This window comes from Falco naumanni, chromosome Z, assembly GCF_017639655.2.
Source record: "Falco naumanni isolate bFalNau1 chromosome Z, bFalNau1.pat, whole genome shotgun sequence".
NCBI lineage: Eukaryota > Metazoa > Chordata > Aves > Falconiformes > Falconidae > Falco > Falco naumanni.
In genome coordinates this window covers 7,786,910-7,807,663 of record NC_054080.1, presented here as the reverse complement: position 1 = coordinate 7,807,663, position 20,754 = coordinate 7,786,910, and the positions used below count along the sequence as shown (strand labels likewise).

At 43.5% G+C, this 20,754-nt stretch overlaps 1 protein-coding gene across 4 annotated transcripts in view; it reads left to right on the top strand.

Annotated features, from left to right (window-relative positions):
• Positions 1–1,795: 1,795 nt before the first annotated feature.
• Positions 1,796–20,754, top strand: part of MCTP1 (multiple C2 and transmembrane domain containing 1) — a 278,349-nt gene continuing 259,390 nt past the window's right edge. The window contains exon 1 of one of the 4 annotated variants that reach the window (XM_040580755.1): positions 1,796–2,721. In XM_040580755.1, the coding sequence (XP_040436689.1) occupies positions 2,143–2,721 (579 nt within the window). In that variant the 5' untranslated portion in view covers positions 1,796–2,142. The remainder of the gene's footprint in view (positions 2,722–20,754) is intronic. The other 3 variants (XM_040580756.1, XM_040580757.1, XM_040580758.1) reach the window with 3 other exon arrangements.

Genomic DNA, 20,754 nt, shown 5'->3' with positions numbered 1-20,754 from the left:
CAGCATCACAAATTAGGAGATTAGTTGCTGTGGTGAATACATCTATACAAATAACAAAATTCGGGTCTTTTTTTCATAGGGAAGTGTGATCACTGTTGAAAACAAACGTCTAAAGATACAAGAATAGGTCAGCATGTTGTCAAATAAGCAGTTCTTCCGAATGCAACATTGCATTCTTCCTACACCTATTGGCTTTGTGGAAAGCATATTGACTTTCCATAACTTTAATAGAAATTACTCTTTAACTGAAAAGCTGCTTATTTTAGAGCCATTTCAACTGCAATGTGAAAATAAAAAAAGTAAAACACAAGGCAGATACTTACATTGAAATGTTTTTTTAGATTGCCCTTGTCACTCTCCCCAGTACTGATGAAGAACCAAATTCATCTTTTCTTTTAGTCTGTTGGTTCTTGCTCATTGAGTAAATCCGTTATTTACAGGAAAGCAGACCTTTTAAAAAGCTTCCATTTCAGCACTTTTCTTCTTTGATTTAAAGATATCATCTCAGATATTGAGACACATGAGCTTCCTCCAGGCCTTGATCCATTTGAGCTTTGCTATCTGATGCTTTTGCTTATAGGTGATTTGTATTCACTTCCAGGGATCAAAGTAGGCTGACTTCTCTGTGATGTTCTATCTTCAGGTTTTTGTTGAAGTTTTTTATTTTTTTTACTATGATTATGTTTGGCTTTTTTTGGTCCTGAAATGTCACTTATCTGACAGGGCTTCTCACAAATAACCTCCTGAGGTTCAAAGGTTATTTTGGCTATTTTCTCAAATATTGTAGATTGAATTCCCAAGGCCTTGGTGATTTGAAAGAATCCATTTTATCACAGTACTTTTAATCTGTATTCTTCTTGTTCTGTTCAGCAAAAGCTGTATTGTCAAATGCCTGGTTGCAAACTTTTTTGGGAAAGCTGAATCAGCATATAGGTGGCCAAACCCTCAATTATGTAAAGAAGCGACTTTTGAAATGAAACCCAGAAGTACATCGGGTAAAGGTGTATGCAAGAAAGATTCCTTCTGCTTCACTTTGTTTCATGAATGTATAAACCTGCTCTGAAAGTATCTTGCTGCTATCATTTTAATTGAAAAAGAAAGCTGAGATAGTGTTAGGCATCCAAAAATGCAGCAATGGGGCCAGTAGTACGGCGTGCCATGATGAGAAAAATGTCTAATTATTTGTAAGTATCTTTTTTCGTTTTTTAGAAAAAACTGTGAGTGTGACAGAGGAGCTGGGTGTTGTGTGTCCCCCCGCCCCCCCCCCCCCCGCCCCCCCGCCTAGAGGCACGTGCCTGGCCGGGCCACTCATTCTGCATCCACAACTGCCAAAGGGCAGGTTTGGGTGCTCCCTGCAGCCCTGGCTGTCGGTGCGCGGCCAAGCCCGGCCGCACCTTCCTTCCACAAGGTCACCCAGGGCCGGTGCCGGTGCTGCCCGGCCGGGACCTGCCTCTTGTCCCCACCTGCCCCCAAAGGTCGGGTATCCCCCGGCGCAGGGAAACTGCAGCATCACAGCGCGGTGCATCTGCGATGCAGCATCCGTAAGCGGCGGCGGCAGCCGGCTGCCAGCCGTTCACCCTCGGCCTCCTGCACGGCGCGACTGCCGCCAGCGCAAAAAAAAAAAAAAAAAAAAAAAAAAAGGGGGGGGGGGAATAAAGAAGGGGGAAAAAAGAAAGGGAAAAAAGAGAAGGGGAAAAAAAAGATGGGGGGGGGGAGGTGGGGATGGGGGCCGGATAAGCCCCCTCTCGGTGTGCCCTCGCAGTGCCGCACGCATATAAGGGCGCGCCGGGCAGCCACCCCGCGCCCCTCCGCGAACTTTTCCGCCGGGCTCCGCGCCCCACGCAGCCCAGCCCCGCGCCGCCCGCCCCCGCCGCGGCCACCGCCCGCCGCCCACGGGGGGGCTCCCGGCGGCGAACTTTCCGCCCGGGGGAGTTCGTCCTTCCCCGCACTCCCGCGGCGCGGCGGAGCCCCGGGCTGCCTGGGCCGTGCCGCGCCGAGCGGGGGGCGGCGCGGCGGAGCCCCGCGCTCGTCCCCGGCGGCGGGCGCCGCTCCGGCCCGCCCCGCACGGGAGTGCAGGCGCCGGGCTCCGGCGGGCTCTGCTGCTGTTGCTCCCGCAGCCGCCGCCGCCGCAGCAGGAGGAGGATGGAGCCGGGCAAGGAGCCCCGGGCGGCCGCGGGGGAGAAGCCCGGAGAGCCCGAGCCGGCCGTGTCCTTCCAGGCCCGGCTGTGGAAGAACCTGCAGCTGGGGGGCAAGGGCCGGAGCGGCGGCGGGCGGGCGGCAGCCGAGCGCCGCACTGCGGAGCCCCCCGCCCCGCCGGCACCGGCCAGCAGCAAGGGGGACCTGCCGCCCGGCGCGAAGTGGAGCGGCTTCAAGCGGCGGCGGCAAGTGCTGGACCGCGTCTTCTCGTCCTCCCAGCCCAACCTCTGCTGCTCGGCCGCCGAGCCTCTGGAGCCGGCCGGCGAGCCCGGCTCCGCCCTGCGCCGCCTGCGGGAGCACCTGCTGCCCCAGGGCAAGGGGCCGCCGGCCGGCCGCCGCGACGAGCCCGCGGCCGGCGATGAGGGGCCCAAGGGCGGCAAGGAGGGCCGCCGGCCCGGGGCGCACCTGTCCCACCAGAAGAGCTCCTCGCTGCCCAGCACCGCCTGCCTGGAGCAGCTGCTGCAGGGCTCGCCCACGGCCGGCAGGAGGAAGGAGCCGCGGGCAGAGGACGGCGACGGCGGCGCGGTGAGTGCCGGCCGCCCCCCGCGGAGCCGCGCTAGCGGGCAGCGCCGGCGGCCCGGGCGGGCGGGGGGCGGCCGCCGGGGACGGGCGGCGAGGGGTGGCCGGCGCGGGCTCTGCCCCTACCTGGTGCCCGCCGCCCTCGGGGGGGACGGCCCCGGGGCCGCCCTGCGGCAGCGCCCCGGTCCCCGCCCGCGGCTGGGCTGGCGGGACCGGCAGCGTGGCGGAGCTGCGGGCCGCCGGCGCTCCGTAGCGGGAGCGGCCTCACCCGGCCCGCCTTGCTCCAGCCGCCCGCAGGAGCCGTCCCGCAGGCGGCACCCGGCGTTCCGTGCCCGCAGCGCTGCTGCCCCGGCGGCCACCGAGAGCCCCGCGCTGTTGGTCGCTGTCCTTGACGCGTCCAGCACCGGCTTCGGCTCAGGTCGCCTCTGCTTTTTTTTCCCCGTGCCTGGTTATCCACATGGGGATTATTGAACTCCTGCGCGGCACCCGAACGACGGGCACTGGCTCAAACGCGGGCCGAGGGCGGGTGGTTAGGAGCCGGGGGCACCGGGCCGCACCGGTGGTGAGGCCGCACTGGCGGGGAGCTGAGCCACCTAATACATGTCCTGCCAGAAAAGCGCGAAACATGCGAGTCATTCTGAAGTTTGGGTAATCCTAAGAAGGCCTCCGGTTCCCACAGGAACGGTTGGCCAATGTGCGTTATTGTATATTGTCCTCTGTCATAGTTAGGGTGAAGTAACTGAAGTAAAGGCACGCTTCGGGGGCGTTTTGTGTCAAAAAGAAGCTTCAGGAATGTATTCGGTCTTTGTCAGGGCTACAGATGCTGGGGCCACGAGAGCGGCGGTGCTGCTGGTGTCCTGTCCGGCCAGCGGGACCTTCGTCTCTGCAGAGGCCAGCCCCGGTGGCACCAGTGTGGCCCCGTGCCTGGCTGCGTGTGGGCCCTGGCAGGGCCCTGTGCCTGGCTGCTTATGGGCCCCGGTGGCACCGGCAGGGCCCCGTTCCTGGCTGCATGTCGTTGACCTGCGGGGCTGCGCTGGGACGGGCACCCACTGGACTGGGAGCTGTTGTGGCTGCTCCTTGCTTGTCGGTGTTTTAGGCCATTGCTTCCTGAAGTGGGATTCTTTTGATCGGTGTTTATGAAGTGAGTATTTCCGTTCAGTGGTCATCTCCTTTCTCCACCCACCCTTGGCTCACAAAAATGCATCACACATTTTAAGTGTTACTGTTCAGGGCTACAGGAAAGACTGCTGCATCTAGCAATTAATAATAATGAAGTGCAGGGTGTGGGTTTTTTCAGTGCTGTTTTGCTGTTGGGTTGAGCAAGGAAATAGCATGTTTATTTGCAAAACACGTCAATTGTTATTTAGCTGTGAGGGCATTACTCTTCTTTTGAACAAGGTACAGTCATAACATTTGGAAAGAATACTGCTAATCAAAACAAAGTGGTACCCAAGCTTTTTAACACTTGTCTTTAATTAGCAGGATTATGGCCAATTCCTCCAAGCAGTTTCTGGTATTAACTTGGGCTATGCCTGTATAGCAAACCTGCTGGCTTGATACCAAATAAAGCTTGTTATGTCCCTTCCGTGTTGGTGGAGTTTTCAGAGCTGCCGATCAGGGTTGTTACAGAGGGATGATTTGAAACAGCAATTCTTCTATACTCAGTACATCCTCTGCTCATCTCATTTGTAGAGATATAATTTCACTCAGATTATTAAACCTGATTTAATTCTCCAGCTCCATTGAGCTATAGGCCAGTTGAGGAAATGAGAGACTACAAAGTGCTGGGGGGGGGGGCGTCTCCAGTGGTGTGTGGTACTCTTCAGTGGTCTGTCACACAGATACCGTGTGCAGCTGGAGTTTCCAGTTTGGTGTATTTCAGGAGTCAAGCCTTGCACGCTTACATGCTGCACCCCCAGGGCAGTAAGGTCCCTGCCTAACTTCAGTCATGACATTTACACTCCTCTGAGGATTTGGGATTAGGATCTGGTAACGTGAGTTTGGAATAATTTATGTTTTTCAAATCCCAAGTTTTACTTACAGCAGCACAGACTTTCAGAGGTGTCTGGAATTTTATTGCCCAGCAGCCTTATGTGTCCAAAGATTAAAAAAATAAAAAATTCCAGTAACTAATAGAATCTTTAAAATGAGATTAAATCACCTAAAAGTAAAGCAATACTAGAATTACAACTTGCTTTAAAATGTATTTAAAATTTGATTAAAGTACAGAGGCAAGCAAATTCTCTTTTGGATAAGACTGTTGAATTTTTTTTGCAGCTCTGTACACAAAAAGACCTACCAGATATTTTAAGGGAGATGGTGGGGGAAAATAAAATCCAACCAGAAGTCCTATTTCTTGTGCTTTTAAGATGAAATGATAACAGTGGTCATCAGTGAAAAGGAGCACAAGTTAGCATGGTGGATGGGAAGACTTAGAATGTAAGTTGCTGTACTCTGTGTGGATTTAATCTTGGAATGTACTTTTTGGCGTAGTCAGAGCATTTTAAAATAATTTGAACTAATTAAAATGTAGTATAGTGATGCTGCATTGGATGTGGACAGTCTCGCAGAGGCCTGGTTTTCTCAGCCTTGAATAAAGCTTCTGTTGCAAGGAACGAGATTAGTATCCCGGTTTGAGTAAAGGTGCACACGTAAGAGCGGAGTCTTACACAAAGAGTGACCATTACGTTTGAGCACAAAATACTGATCTAGTTCTCCCTTGAAGACTGAATACTTCTGAAAGCTGTCCTTGAGTAGTTTTGGAGAGAGAGAAGGGCATCATAACTACCGTGTCTGTTGGCAGGAAACTTAGGTTCCTTTTACAGGGAAGCCGAAGTGTAAATATGACTTAATAGCACAAAGAACTACACATGTACAGAATTACACATCATCCTTCTTCCAGCTTCCAAAGGCTGTATGGCAGGTTTATTTGGCCAGACCTTTCCTGCATGGCATGGCATCTTGTCACCATGGCTTTCCTGGGCATAGGATCCGGTCACCTTCATACAGCTGAGAGCTGCAGGACATGTGCCACACTCTTGAGGGAGCAAGCCGAGGGTCATGGAAGCTTCTTGGAGTGTTCCATGGGCCGGAGATGTCAGCAGCCCTCCAGGGATTCTGCTGCTGCTCATTCCAGTGGCTGAGTGAGCTGCTGTTGCCCCAAGGCAGTGTGGCAAGTTTTTTTTTCCATTTGCCCCTTATAATTTGCATCTCCTTGCCAGCAGGAGCTTGGATTTATTCAGCAGTGCTTGTGCCAGCATGGCCTTTCTCCTGGATGTGAGATGCAGCTTTGCATGGAAAGCTTTACTCTACTTGTGCTTTGTCATAGTTGTGTAGTGAAAACCAAGAGGGTGGAAATACCATTGTTTCTTAAGATATGCCATGAAAAAGAACCTACAAGTGTTTTATCATATTCATTGGAGAACATGGGGGTAGGCCTGTGTCATCTTGAATCAACAGTGGACATGAAGAGCACTTTAGGGAGAGGGCTTCTGGCTGAGGGGGTGTCTTGGCTGCCACAGTGAGAACTGTTGTGGGCCCATTGCCCTGGTGGAGTTTGTTGCGATATAATGATTTGGTAGCAATGAAATTTGTGACTTTTTTGAGTATGTCCAGGCTGATCCATTAAAGTGGAAGAGTGAACAGGTTCTCAACCACTTCCCTCCCTCCCTGTCTCCAGTTTTGTGGTTATGTGGGAGGGCTCTGGGGTTATTGCAGGGGGAGGAGGAAGGGAAGGCTAGGGCTGCTGCTCAAGCTGCAGATACATAGCCGTAGGAGACGAAGCTTCGTACGTTTTGCAGCACAAGTGCTGTTTGCTTAATTAATAAACACCCTTCAGGCCTACCTTTGTGGGTCTTCATGGCCAGAGACTGCATAACAGTGGTCTAGGCTGTATAACACAGCATGATGCAAGAGAAAAATGAGATGAGAAAAACTGGAGATAGGTATCCAGATATAGGGTCTCTCGCATTCTTTCAGTAATACATAGGTATGGCCCAATACATTTGCTGTAAGAGTGAGCTGTGTGGCTCTTGAGAGGGGTTTGCAGAAAAAGAGTCGTTTAGTGAGCTGGCTTCTATGAAGAGAGGTTGTGCTTTCAGGGCAGTGAGCATGACGTTGTACTGAGATGTCTGGGAAGGAGAAAGGTAAGAATAGTGATGAAATAGGAGCAGAGGCAGAGCTGTGAGGAGGCCTGAAGAGAGGTGAGGAGGAGTTTGCATTTGCTGTGGAGGGGGGGTACAGAGCCGATGAAAACCTGACTGGCATACCGTTCACATTTTTCTGCCTATACCAAAACAAATCTATATCTGGCTTAGAGCCACTGCAGTCAGTGAAGTTACACAAGGGAAAAATTTGGCATGTTTGTTCTAATTGGCATATGTCACAGGCCACATTTGAGTAATTGATCCAGCCAACAAAAGCAAAAGAACAAAATAAGGAGAGTAGAAAAGGCAGAAAATTGTCAGTGAAAAGCTTCACAGATAATGTTACCCAAGAGAATCTTAATTGCTGCTTCAGATTTCTAAAACTGGGAAAGGTGAAGGTGGTGAGGAAAACTGAACACATCTGACTGTCAAGGGTTACCTTTTCCTGAGGTGATGCCAATACAAAACAGGAAGAGTCAGAGAGAGCTAATTTGGGGCATGGTTTGAGGGCAGCAGTTCTGAGAATAAGAGGGCAAATTTTTAGAAAACAGAAGAAAGCTTGCTTTTGGGGCTCTGGCCGCTGACACGTAGGGAGAGATTTACTCGTCTACAAAAGTAGATGAGTAAATGTTTTCTCTGGGTCAGAAGAACCTGGAGCTTGATAATGGAAATTACACAGAAGTAGAAATAGCAAGCAGGAGTAAAAAGTTGTTGTACTTGTTTCTTTTTAAGAAAGCTGTTGCAGTCTCTCAAGGCTGTTTGTTTCCTCAAGAGTTAGACATCTGATTTTATCAAGGGATGTTTTGCATTGCCCTGTTTTGTCATTGTATTAATTTCTGATAAAAGGCTTATCTTTCTGCAGCTTGAGATGCATTAATCTTTCTTATGCTTTATCAACCTCTGACCAGTCTGTCAACTCACACAGTGTGTGTATATTACTGACATGAAAATCAAGAGATGGCATAACAGAATTGTATTTAATTATATCTTGAATAACCTCTGCTTAATTAACTAAAGAATGTCTCCAGAGTTTTCAAAGTGAACTGCATAATTTTTCAGAATTGGTCAGTTTGCATTTATACTTGTGTGAAATACTGAGGTATCTTAAGGTGAACTAGTAACACCAGTTGTTTTACTATTTGTGTGTGACCTCATTTAATCTCTAAGTTATCTTTTTCTTTTTCTTTACCTGCCTTTGCTGATATGTGAAGGTGTTTGTAGTAGTATAATTGTACTGAGAATGATAGATGGTTGGTCGATGGGAATTGCAACAGTTCTTGCGTTGAGGCACCACCAACAAAAAATTGCCTATTTTCTATGAAGTGAGTCTGCTGTGAAGTGGTTAACTTCCAGTGTTAAGATTCTAGCTGGATTTCAAGTGACTGTGTCAAAACTCTGTTACTTTGGTGTACTTAATGTGTGTATTTCATAACCTACTGAATTGCATCGAGCATTTTAAATGTGAAAAGACAAACACCTAAACATGGTTCTAGCATTAAACTTTTCTAGAAGAAATGCTGAAAAATGTTTCTTCCGTCTTATTGAAATGTTGGATGCAGAAAATTATTTGGCATATGAGTAAGACTTACCATCAGTTACCATATTGTGGGAAAGAGAAGTATGTTTTAGCTTTTTAAAAAATATGAACAGAACAGTTTTTAAGCTGCCTATATGTCATTCAGCACTGAGCTCTATAGGTAGTTCTAATTTAACTGTTCTGTCCTGTGATGTGGTGCTAACATATTAATTGGCCCAAATGTCATCTTTTTTTTCCTCTTGGATGAATTGCTGGTCTTTGGCAAGACAACTGAGAACTCTGCATTGATCTGAAGACTGAACTTGGCTTTTCCTCTCTAATCTTACTATCCATCCTAGATCTCAGGTATTCTGAGTGCTATCTTCTAGAGAATTTTAGGAAGGTAACTATAATGTAAGCCCTGACACTGTTGAGATTAAAAAGAAATGCTTTTTCTTCTTCCATTGTAAAAGAAGGCAGAAATCCCTCAAACCTTATCTGTAGTAGACTTAATTTATCAAAACTGCAAATTAGATCATCTTCAGTTCAGTATGGAGTTATGTAGCATTTGTGTTCTGCTTAGGGAAATAGCAGTGTATATTCCATGTATTTGTGTAATGGTGAGCTGATGACAAACCATAGCAAGCGCACAGAAAAATGATCTCTCTGGACTTGTAAGTATTGAAGTCTTGGGGGGTGGCTGATTCCATACCTTGCCTCCAAGCCAAAGGTTTCCTGTTTCAATTAGAGCTATGATAGACCTGCACTATCAAAAAACCTAATTTTGAAAGTTTCAAACTCCGGGTGTGAGAAGTAGGACCTGGGGATAAAGCTATGGGATGTTTGTCAGTAAAGCTGCCCTGTTACATGTGCTTCATGTGAATGATATTTTGGCAAAGGGGAAGACTGTGTCTCAGCAAATCAAGTGATTGGTGAGAGTGGTAAGCAGCCTTCTGCTCCTTTGTACTCTGCTTGGATGTTGCCAATATGCTTTCCCATGTAGTCGTTTGACCAAATAAAAGTTATCACTTCAGGTAATTGAGCAAATGAAATTATAGTTTCAAATTCTTAAAAGTTCCGAAGTGCTTAATTCCTTCCTTACAGAGAAGGAATTAAGTATGTAAGTGACTGCGGGACAATAAGTGTATATAAAAGCCCTAAAATAGATTCCTTTGCTTGTTCCAAACAGAACTATTAACAGTGAGTAACACAGAACAGTGCAATATAGGATACAATTTTTTTTGAAGGGTAGCATTTAACAGCATGCTGAAACATATGTAGCAAAGTAATGTTGAAAAGAGTCATTTTCTTGTTATTTTTTTGTATTTCCTTCCATATTTCTTTTTGTGGGCTATGGCTATGACTACAGGATAACAGTAAGGTAAACAGATCATTTTTGTCTCTGTACCAGTGCACCCAGCTCTGCCTTGTTTGTGCTTTTCTGTAGCTAGTGGAGTTGATGTAATTTTGCATTTGTCTGACAAGAGATTCAGCAATAAGTCATTAACAAAGCATCTCCCTCCAAAAAACCTCAGTTGATTTTCCAGGTGGGAAAATGCAGTGATTTGTCTTGGAATTTAGTTATGGCCCATCAATAGAGCATGTCATGGGGAGGGCTGTGAGATACTTGCAGCCTTGTTGGTTCAGATGGTTAGGTTTAGTTCTGCACCTCAATGAGACAATGGGAGAGGCATTAGCGCTATATGTACTGTACCACCTTTGGGCATTGCATCAATACTTTCATGCATTATCCATCAAATCCTGTTGCTTATACAGCAATGTGGTTTTTCAACTTGTTTTCAAAGAAAAGACTAAATATGTGTAATGTTTGTGTTAAAGTGGACTAATGATTTGGTGATCTATTTGTGGTGCTATCTCACCAAAATTTTCTGTGGCTGGTCATACTGGAGTTTCCAGTCATTAGCACTGATAGCAGTCAGGTAATTACTTGACATTTTATCCTTACAAATGAGACTTTATGTTCAGAGCATACTTCTCCCCGTTAAACCCAGTTGTTGCTCTGATGCATTTGAGACTCAGCATCATTGATGCTTAAAATAAAACTTTTGGCTGTTGGATATGATGTGATGTTTGTGTTTTCCATGTTCAAGCTTATTTCAGTAGGGAAAGACTTTTAACTGTTAAGTTGGGTAGCAACTTGGTGCTGTTAACTAGGTACCAAGCAACGCCTGCTGAATTCTTCATCAAATAATTAATTATTCCTTGTCCACCTGTATCTCGTACCCCAGAATGTATAGCCTAACACTGCAGGAAAGTTGGAGGTGGTGTGTAAGCACTACCACAGAAGGATCCTCTCCCAGTGTTTCAGGTCCCTAGTGAAGTTTTTCTAACCTGAAGAAGCAGGTTAAAAGAGCATGTTGGCAGGTGGTTTTCTCTGGGAACTCTTAAGTGCAATGCAAGCCCTGTCAGGAATAGTGCATTTGGTGGTCACAAGATGGGGGATAAAAGATGGAATTCTTGACTTGGGATTATGCAGTTGCAAGGCTGAACATTTTTTTGTTTCCCATTAAGCAGAGAAATTCTGAAATAGATGACTGGTGTTTTTAACAACCTCTTCTCAAAAGGATTTTGACCAGCTTACCCTTCTGCTGCTTCCACCCCAACTCCTGCATTACTGAGATAAATGTTATTTTCTTACTTGACCTTATGTAGATAAGTAGTTCATATCTTCAGGACTGTTGCTTTTGATTTCATTTTTTCTTTTTCCCTCCACCCAAACACGTAGCAGAGCAAAAATCTGTGTTGAATTACAGACATGCAGTTCTGATAATGTGTCTTGTCACAGGTGAAATGTACCATGAATGTTGGACTGTGTTGAGGGCAGGTAATGGCATAGCAGAAACACATCTAGAGCTTTTCCTCTCAGAGGAAGGGAGCTTCAGCTCTTGGTGAGCTGTCAAAATGTTGAAGTATCTGCAGCACTTTTTCTGAACTGTCTCTTCATTTCAATATTGGGAAGTATGAACCACTGAGCAGAATTTATTCCTTCCTTTCTTCAGCCTGTATTCTCTGTCATTTTTGGCTGTTCATTCTTTTAGATCTTTGGTTTTTTAGATCAAACCTTTCCTATGTTTCCCACTTCTGTGTTACTTTCTTTGTACCAAGATCACCCGGTGCTGCAAAAAATCCAAAGGCAACAACAGTACATATTTCTGAATGAAATATTGTATTTGAAGCTGCCCAAGCAGATGTACGTATAATTCTTTATAGCTTCATAATTTTTCGCTAGCTTCCTTCTGCTCATTTGAAAGGGGAGGGAGGAAGTAAATTTCTTTCCAGGAGAACAAAGCCGAGTTAGTCGGTTGTTTAACTACTCTTATCCACCGGCACTGTTAAGATGCTCTGTAAAACTCGGTATCAAAACAGTTTTTGAAATGCTGCAGTGTTCAAACTTTTGCTCTCCTTATTCTGTCCTATTCTGGGGAAGTTCTGCAACTGTTTCTCAAGAAAATCATATTGAAGAATGAGTCATGAAATGTGGTTTCAGGCAGATTTTTTTTTTTTTTTTGAGAAAGGCTGAGCGCTATTTACATAAGGAAGTTAGCTTTAGTCTGAACGCCAGGCATGCTACGGGTAGGATGCCGTTTGGTTTTGATGTATGTGATCTGGTGGCATTCAGTTTACAGTCTCTACTGTGCATGCGATCAGGTGATCATGATGAATGATCCTTTGAAGGCTTGCAAACATTTGATAAACAAGATAGAATCTGTGAGGCACACTAATTCTTTGTGCAGTATATCCAACTAAGCTATTCGGTACCTTGCGGTTAATGAGTATCCATATGGGTTTCTCACCTTGTGCAAGCGGTTCTGTTTCTTTAATGTAAGAGATGTGCATACCAGCAAGACACTTATTTGCTGCTTCTGATGTGTGTTATTAAATCAGTAGCTAGACTGCCCTGTAGCTAATAATAAATATTTTATGGAGATTTTTAGACAAATACCAAAATCTTCAGTGTAATGCCAGAGGGGAGAGAACCCAGACATTTCTGTTGCCTGTGTTTGGTTAAGGTGGCTTATGCTGTAGTTCATGTAATTAGAAGCTGACATATAGGTAATGCTTTTGTGGGTAACTGAGCCAGGTTCTCCCTCCAAGCCCCTTCTACCCAGTTCTGGAGCCCAGCACAAAGCACACAGCAGAGGTCACTGGCTGAAATGTAGTTTCAGCCTGTGCTGGGTTTCTATATGCTGGCAGACCCTACGTGTAGAAAAGAAGCTGAGACTTTTCCAGAAACTAATTCTTGTCCAATTTGGACAGGACTTCATTTTCAGCTGTTGCAAAGCTCCTGTGCTCTGTCCCGAAAATGTAACTACCTTCCAGGAACCCTTAGATTCTCTTTCTAATTCCCAAAGCTAGAAAATTCTTTCTATTGGAATTGCATTGGCAAAAAGAAGGGGGGGGGGGGGGGGAAGCATTGGCTCTGGCTCAAAAAAATCCAGCTGACTCTATCTGGCAAATGGCTCTAAATTCTTGGAGATGGGGCACAAGACTTTTTACAGCAGGAGGAAGCAAATGCTGTCTTCTTACTGTTGCCTTTCCTAGGTGAGGAATGATTATCAAATGAAGCTGCATGCACAGCAGAGACAAAGTCTCAAGTTCTAGCAGGCTTGGTAAAATGTAGAAGGAGTTACTGAACTCTGTTAATTTAAGAAATGGACCTTTCACCTTTAAAGACAGCCTTGCTCTTACAATTGAAGGCTTATTTCCCTCTTTGGCACAGACTTTTTATACTGTTACAGTTTTAATAATTCCATTTTAAAATTCTGAGCATTGTTGACATTAGTTGGGTGTTCTGATGTTCTGCACTGCTGCAGTAGTATAGTATTAATATAAAAACTGTTTATGCCACAAGAACCAGCTTTTGCCGTTTGATTTTCGACTATGTTTTTATGAAAATTGCAGTAATACCATGTGGAAATCAGCTGGAGTCCAGGAAGTGTGAAGGAGTAAATGCATATTCATGATGTAACCCTTGTGTGATACATAAAAATCCCTCTCTGAGTTACAAGAATTAGTAAATTTAATTTTTAACATAAGATTTATATCTAAGATTCAGTTAATCAATGTAGTTCAATATTCAGTGTAACTTATTTCTCATGCAATTTACGTGCTAAGATTTATGTTACAGTGTTTTTTGTAAGTTGGTGCAGAATAACGGTAGAAATAATAGTCTGATCATCTTGACGTTGGAGATCTGCATTTCTGAAATGATCTACAGAATGAAGGGATTTTCCTGTTAAAGTTGTATCTACACAGTTTGGGGTGTGTGGGTGTTTTGGGTTTTTGTTTGTTTTTTTTTTGATTTTTTTTTTGTTTGTTTGTTTTTGTTTTTGTTTTGTTTTTCCTCCTCCCTCACCTGTTAAAGCAGTCGGGTACTTTGCCTAGCTTTCAGACTAGAAACATATGGTTGGATGGCTTTGTGACTCTGTGTGGGGAAGATACACTGTGTATGATGCTATAGCAGTGTTTGGGCATATAGCTTGTTGGGTCTAGGATTCCAGATGATATGTTAGATGTAAGTGACTTAGAAAGGTTTGTTTTCATAATGCTGAAAATGGGTTCCTCAGCTTTAGAAAGTTTTCCAGTCATCTAATCTGAAATGTCAGTACTTGGATCACTGTATTTCCTGAGCTCTAATGTTCTATTCAGTCTCAGTGATTCTCTTCTCTTGCCCCTCCTTCCCACCCACCCATCTTAAGTTTGGTTTGCCATGTGTGAGATTCATCTTAGTTTGCTTTACTTTCTGAGTTTTATTACTTCAGGTGTGGGTTATCTGAATGAAAATATGGTGAGTGGTTTAAATGTATGTTTATATTTGAGATGATACTTGCTTAATAGACATGATTTGTATTTTTACCTTTTCCCACAGTAGAAGTAAAAAGATGCATTAGCAGCAAAATACTCAGCCTCTTATGATCCTAGACTAAACGTGGAAATTGAGGTCTTCATATTTCAGAGTGGTCCTGTCCTGTGATGCTGCTTTGTGCTTGCAGATTTTCTACAGGTGGCTCCCCCTGGTCTACAGCTGCAGACTGACTTGATTTTCATTGAGTTCTGTCTGAATGCTTTTTTCTTTTTTCTCTTTTCCCTTCTTCATGTGGCTGATCTAGGCAGAGAAGAAACATATATGAAATGGTGCAGTATCATTTTAGAAGGCAATGGAAGAAAAGCTAATTAGCATTTTAATTGTTTTGAATTTTAAATGGCTTCTGCTTATTCACTATGGGTTGAAGAACTCCCTTCTACTCCTGACCTGATTACATTAATTACTATTCTTAGTGTAGACTGTTTCTATTACTTGGAATTAATTTTTGTCTAAGGTTAGATCCTCAGCTGATGTTAATGGGCGTACTTCCGTGATACAAAAGGCAGAGGATCAGTTTATACCTGCTCAGGATTTGGTCTGGCTTTGGTACAATTAAGTCACGCTCTAGGGATACAGGTACCGTAAGCAAGGGTAAGGCATTTAGTTCTGGCATCCAGGAACGGCTGTTGGAGGAGTCTCCTTGTAGCAGGCATTCAACCCATTAAATGCAGCTCTGACTTCAGAGTTCTCCAGAGGAAGGTGGCACTTGAGCTTGTTTAGAAGTGCTGCAGCCTGAGCAGGCCCCTGCAAACTTTACATCTGAACAAGGGGCCTAAAAAAAAAAGGTGGGTCTGTGTTTAAGTGCCGCAAAGACTTTGTTTTTATAGACTGTTAGGCACTGTCCAGCAGTGAGACTGGGATCCCTAAAAGAAACTTGGGAGAAGATGTTTTTTACATCATGTGGTGGAAAAGAATGCAGTTGTGTCTGCCTCCCAGCCCATCATGTTTTAAGAGGTAAAATAGGTCATCTAGGAGCTGGGAGACCTTGGTTCAGTACCTTCCAATACAGAAAATATCGAAACTCTCATTGCCTGCCTCCCGTCCAGCTAGAATCTTTTCTAGATAGTCATTTTATGTGCTTATTGTTAAAGGTGAGCTACTATAAAGTAAAAAAATCCAAAGACGCAGTAGTTGCACAAGGCACATAAGTAATCATGAATCTATTGCGTAGGAACTAAGAATGTAAATGCTGATATTTACTTAATTGTTTCTGGTTTTTTTGGGGGGTGAGGTTGTTTTGGGCATCTTGGTTTTGTTTCTTCTTTTCCATAAAGAATGTTTAATGTAAAGTGAAGCAAGAATTGGCTTAGGGAAGAGAACTTGGTTTACCTTTTTGTGCAAGATGATACTGAGATTTTTAGTGGCCTGCAGGAAAGAAAACAAAGACTCTGCTGAAGGAAAGGCTTGGTTGCAGGAAACAGCTGTTTTACCATTCCAATACCAGTTTACAAGACAGGTGAAATAATCTTTGGTTTTTTTGTACTTTAAGTTCTGTATGTTAAAAATAGATTTTTGTTTAATTTATGATATCACTGAAGTGCTCTGTTAGGAATTGGTGTATGCATATGACATTAGATGCATGCATAGCAAAGCTGTCAGCTACTTAATAGCTTTTTCCATATGTGTTTATTCCTGTGTTAATGCTAGAGACTTGCCCACTTCATTTACTCAAAATTAAAGTATTCAGAAATTAAATTCAGAAGAAAAAAATGAGATACATCCAACTTTCAGTGTTGTCATTATCTCTGTTATAACAAAGTAATGAGAAGTGAGGACTAATTTAACTTTTTGCCATGTAAGTATAGGTAATTCTTGATAATTGTTCTTACATATTTGATTAGGATGTGATACCTGTGATAGTTGAATACTTTTTCCTGTGTGTGCATGTTATCTAAAAGTAGACAATTACAGTAGCAACCCCCTGTACAATTTACTCTATACAATTTAATAATCTTTGCCATCAAATGAAGCTTGTACTGTCATGGATGAGTAGTTTTCTTTTCCAGAATATTTTGCTGAAGGCAGCTTGTTTGTCATTTTAATGTGTTTCAGCTTGGTGTTTGTAAAAGGTGGATGTCTGCAATAAACATTTCTTTTTTTAATCCTCCACTTCTGTGTGGAGAGCTACCCATTTGGTTGAGGCTTTTTTTTTTTCTCCTTTTAGTATCTAGCTTCTCAAATTTTTATGTATTTTTGTATTCTATTTTGTTGGAGAGAACATATTGCTCTCTCCTTGTTCAGACTATCAGATTGCCTCTCTTACCAGTGTCATGATTAACAGCCTTACGGCAATTCCAGTTGCTTGCATATAAAAGACAGTATTAGTAACATTAACATTTACCATTCTTTTAATATGATTTAGCAGTGGAAACTAGGGAAAAGAAAAAAAATCTCCAACATACTCCCCACCCCCCCCAGCAATATGTGACAAGCCAGCTGCTGACTGACAAACTGTAAAAGATTTCTGAATTGCACTCATTTATTTTTAGAGTCAGTCTCTTCCACCTTCTGGAGAAACTTGGAGAGAGTCACCTTTCTTTTCATCTGTGGGATTATTACTATTCCTAGCCTTTCATGACCCTTTTACGTACTGATGAAGTGTCCACTTAGGTGATTGATGCAGCCCAGATACAGGTTTTCACATTGTTTGTGGTGCTTTGCACCGTTCTGAAAATGCTGGAGTAGCACTGAGCAGCTTGATATGCCTCTGCTCTGGGGTGGCCTGTTCAGGCAGCTTCTACCTGCCCCAAAACCTGCTCTTTGTGTAGCTATGTCAGATGTTCTGGGCATACTTACTTTTCAATATAATTAGTAAATACCAAGTCCTGATTAAAAAAGAACAGCAATGTAGAATAACTCAGTAAATCTGCCCTTGCTCCATGGTAGCAGCTGAGAGAAGCAGGCTGTGCTGGCTGCTGCCGTTAGCGTTCAAACTGCTCAGTGACTTCCAGTGTCTGTTTCCACTTCGGACCCTGGAGCAAATGCCTTTCCCTGGTGTTAGTGTTTGTAGAGGTGCACGTGCCTGTTTTTCTGTGACACTTTTTCCAGTGTGAGTGCAAGAAACCATCTCGTGTGCCTCCATCCTTGCCTGTGAATTGATCCCACTGGTGCTGAAGTTCTGCTTCAGCATGTCTGGTGGTGTACTCATCTGGGGAGCCAAAGCTGGAGGAGAAAATTTGTTTGAGGAGATCTCCATCTGCCTGCAGATTTCACTAGTGGCATTTCTGCATCCTTGGCAGCCAAATTTTGGCCTGAAGAAGTACCCCTTATGTTGGTTGTTACTATTTAATTTTAATGGGGCAAAAAGATAATTCTGTTCTTGCTAACAATTTTTATTGCTGGTAATAAATAACGCAGTAGACAGAGCCAAACTTAATTTTGGTCTGAAGTTTTTTTTATAGGATTGTTGGGGAACTGCAAGCATATGGTATGGAAAAACATGGAAGAACAATAAACAATTCCACTTTTCAGTTTTTTTAGAAAAAAATGTACAGAACTTAATTTTGAAGAAGAATTTTTGCCTGCAGATGTGGTGGTAGATAGCCCTGGAAATTTGGAATAAAGCTAATGTTTGTGGTTTTGACTTGGAGTACATTTGAGTGAGAATTTTAAGAATATGGAAGAGTGATAAATAGGGACAGGACCAAAGCTTCTATATACTGAGAAACAGAAGGTACATAGAATTAAGACTTTTTTTAAAAAAAATAAAAAAATCCAATGGCCTATGAGGATTTGTTCTGAAGGCTGTGTGTTTCAGCTCAAGAAATTCAAAATCATTGCATTTTTAGGTCAGAGCTGAACTGCAGAGTTAGATTAATCTCCCTAATTTATTCCTTTGTGAATGTTCATTATGAAGCTTTAGGAAAAAGGCTTTGGCTTGTAAGGAAGAGCTGAACTAAAAATATCAGAGAAACTGTTCAATCTCTTGTAGATAACTTGCACTAGATAGCAGTCATCTATTTTTTTTTTCCACCAATTTCGTAGTTATTTATGCATCATGAATTTCATGTAGCTTTATTGTACCACCAGTTACAATGTTCTTTTGTTCCTTAGAATTTCAGTCTCGTGTTTTGAAAGTACTCCACTTGCCCTTGCGTGAATGGTTTTTCATCCAAACGTGCATGGGTTCTTTAGCTAGTTCTCATTGCTGTTGCTGAAGTCTGGTGGTGTGGTGGATGATTTCTTCTCTTCCCCATTTTATTTACGACTTAAACAGTCTATTTAAAAAAAATACCAGCCACTGGACACCCACACCTTTTTTTTTTTGTTTAACTTAAAATGTCATTTGGTATCTGGTGGATAACTACCTAAGTAAGCATAGTAACCTCTTTAATTATGTATGTATTTGATACATTTTCTTGTTTGCATTCTATATTGTTATGATACTAATTAATGAATATGGTTACGTATCAGAATGTAGAGTTTGGGTTTGTTATTTTTCAGTGATGCATGGTAAGATACCTAACAGCATCAGGTGAATGTTGCAAATAATAAATACTAAGTATCATGGAGTTTTTACACATCCTTTTAAGAAAACATGACATGGCAAATGCAGTGGTAACATATTGCAGCAGACAAAATGAAAAATAATTACAAACTTTTTATAGAAGAAGTTTTATTTCTCCATGGGAAGTATTTTCAGACTACTTACCCCATTCACCCTTGCAGACAGTGGCTCCTTTTCAGTACTGACTGTGAAGCCAGTTAACTGTTTTTGCCTTGGACCAAGAATGTATGTGTACCATAAGCCACAAATGGGATACATCAAAAGTTCTCTTTATTCTCAGTGACACTGTGATACCTGTTTAGATATGTAGTTCTTTCTAAACAGGGGTGGTTTGTTTATGTTATTGTGTCCATGTTTTAATGTTTCAGTAGGAGACTTGATTTTGAGATGTGTTCAGCAACTTGTATCACAAGTGGAGCTGATGAGGGCTCTGAATTTCAAAAATTGAGCTGCTTATTTAAGCTCTGAAATATAGACATGTCTGACTTAGGCATTCATTTGAAAAACACCAGATCTTGTGTATAATTTGTACTCATTGTTAAGCAGTACTTCTGTTTAAAAAGAAAAGTATTCTTAGAAAATTCTGTAGCTGATTCAAAATGAGTTTTTTCCTGCCTTGGAATTTTAAACCAGAAAATAAAATTGCAGCCCTTGGTGCTAGCAGGGGTTGCCCAGAGATATGCATTTTTTTTCCCTTCTTCTTCTTTTAATGCAACTAACAAACTTAGTGAAAAGGCAAAGCAGTAACGGATAGAAAAATGAGGAATTATCTCAGGAATTTGTTCATAAACCACATAATCATAAGTGTTATTCAGTTACTAGCTACATTTGTGTCCTGTATTTGAAGGAAGATTTTGTTATGAGGAAAAATTACCTTTGGAGCAGCTGCTCCAATTAATGTGTTAAAACTACAGCATAGAATAAGAAGGCAAAAGCGTGTGGTGGGAGAGTGGCATGCAGAATATAATGGTTTCCAGCATCACATTCATGACATTATTTTGCACCTGGTGCTGCTGGTTTGTTATCAGCCCTGTAACAATGGCACGCTATAAGGTATCACCTTACTGGAGCCAGCACTCTTAGGGAAAAGGGTAATATAGGTAATTTTGCATCCCTTCAGGTGCAGGGAACCCTGAGCTGTGTCGCACTGGATGGGCCTGCCATCAGGGTGGGATCCTGTCTGGGGAAAAATTATGTGACATTATGGTCTTTTGATCTCTTAAAGAACTTTCTTGAAAGAAAATTCATCATTTCTGTTATCAAACTAAAAGGATGCTGCCAGGAGAACCTGCTGCTATGCTGTTAAAGACAAGGCCATGTCGGTGGTGTCATTGCAGGTGCAAGGTGGCTGCCACTGACTGGGCACGCTTACTGTGCTGCTGGGGAGGCACCGGTGGGCTCCCCGGGCTCCTGGAGGTACGGTGATCTGCTGGACAGTGTCACCATGGACACGAAATGTCATGCACAGAGACGATGGGCTCTGGTGGAGCTGCCTGGTCTGACATCGTCTTGGGGCTGTCACACTGGTCTGAAAAAAGGAGGCCAGGGGTAGATACTCCTTGATGTCAGCTTTCATTTTCACTTTCATAGATGGACTTCAGTGGAATGCATTTCACTGCTGCAGTGGTACTGACTTACGCTTTCTGTTTATTTTTTTCTAAAAGTATCCTTCAGCTGCTGAAAGAATCAAAAGTGTTTAATGCTGTAGAAGCAAGGGGAGGGCTGGGTCTCCTTTTCGCCAGTCAGTGCATCCCAAGCTGTTTCCTCCTCTTGCTATACCTTCCCTTTGAATTCTGGCTGGGCGAGATCTCCGTGCTCCCGTGTGAGTGATCAGCAGGACCCAGCCGGGGCTTAGGGCAGAGAGGTGTGAGAAAAATCCGCCTGGCCTTTTCCCTTTCCCCCTGTACTCCTCTGTCTGTACTGTGCTCTCTTCCTCTCCTTGCTTCTCCAAGACCTCTGTGAAGAGTGGACAGTTGACCCTGAG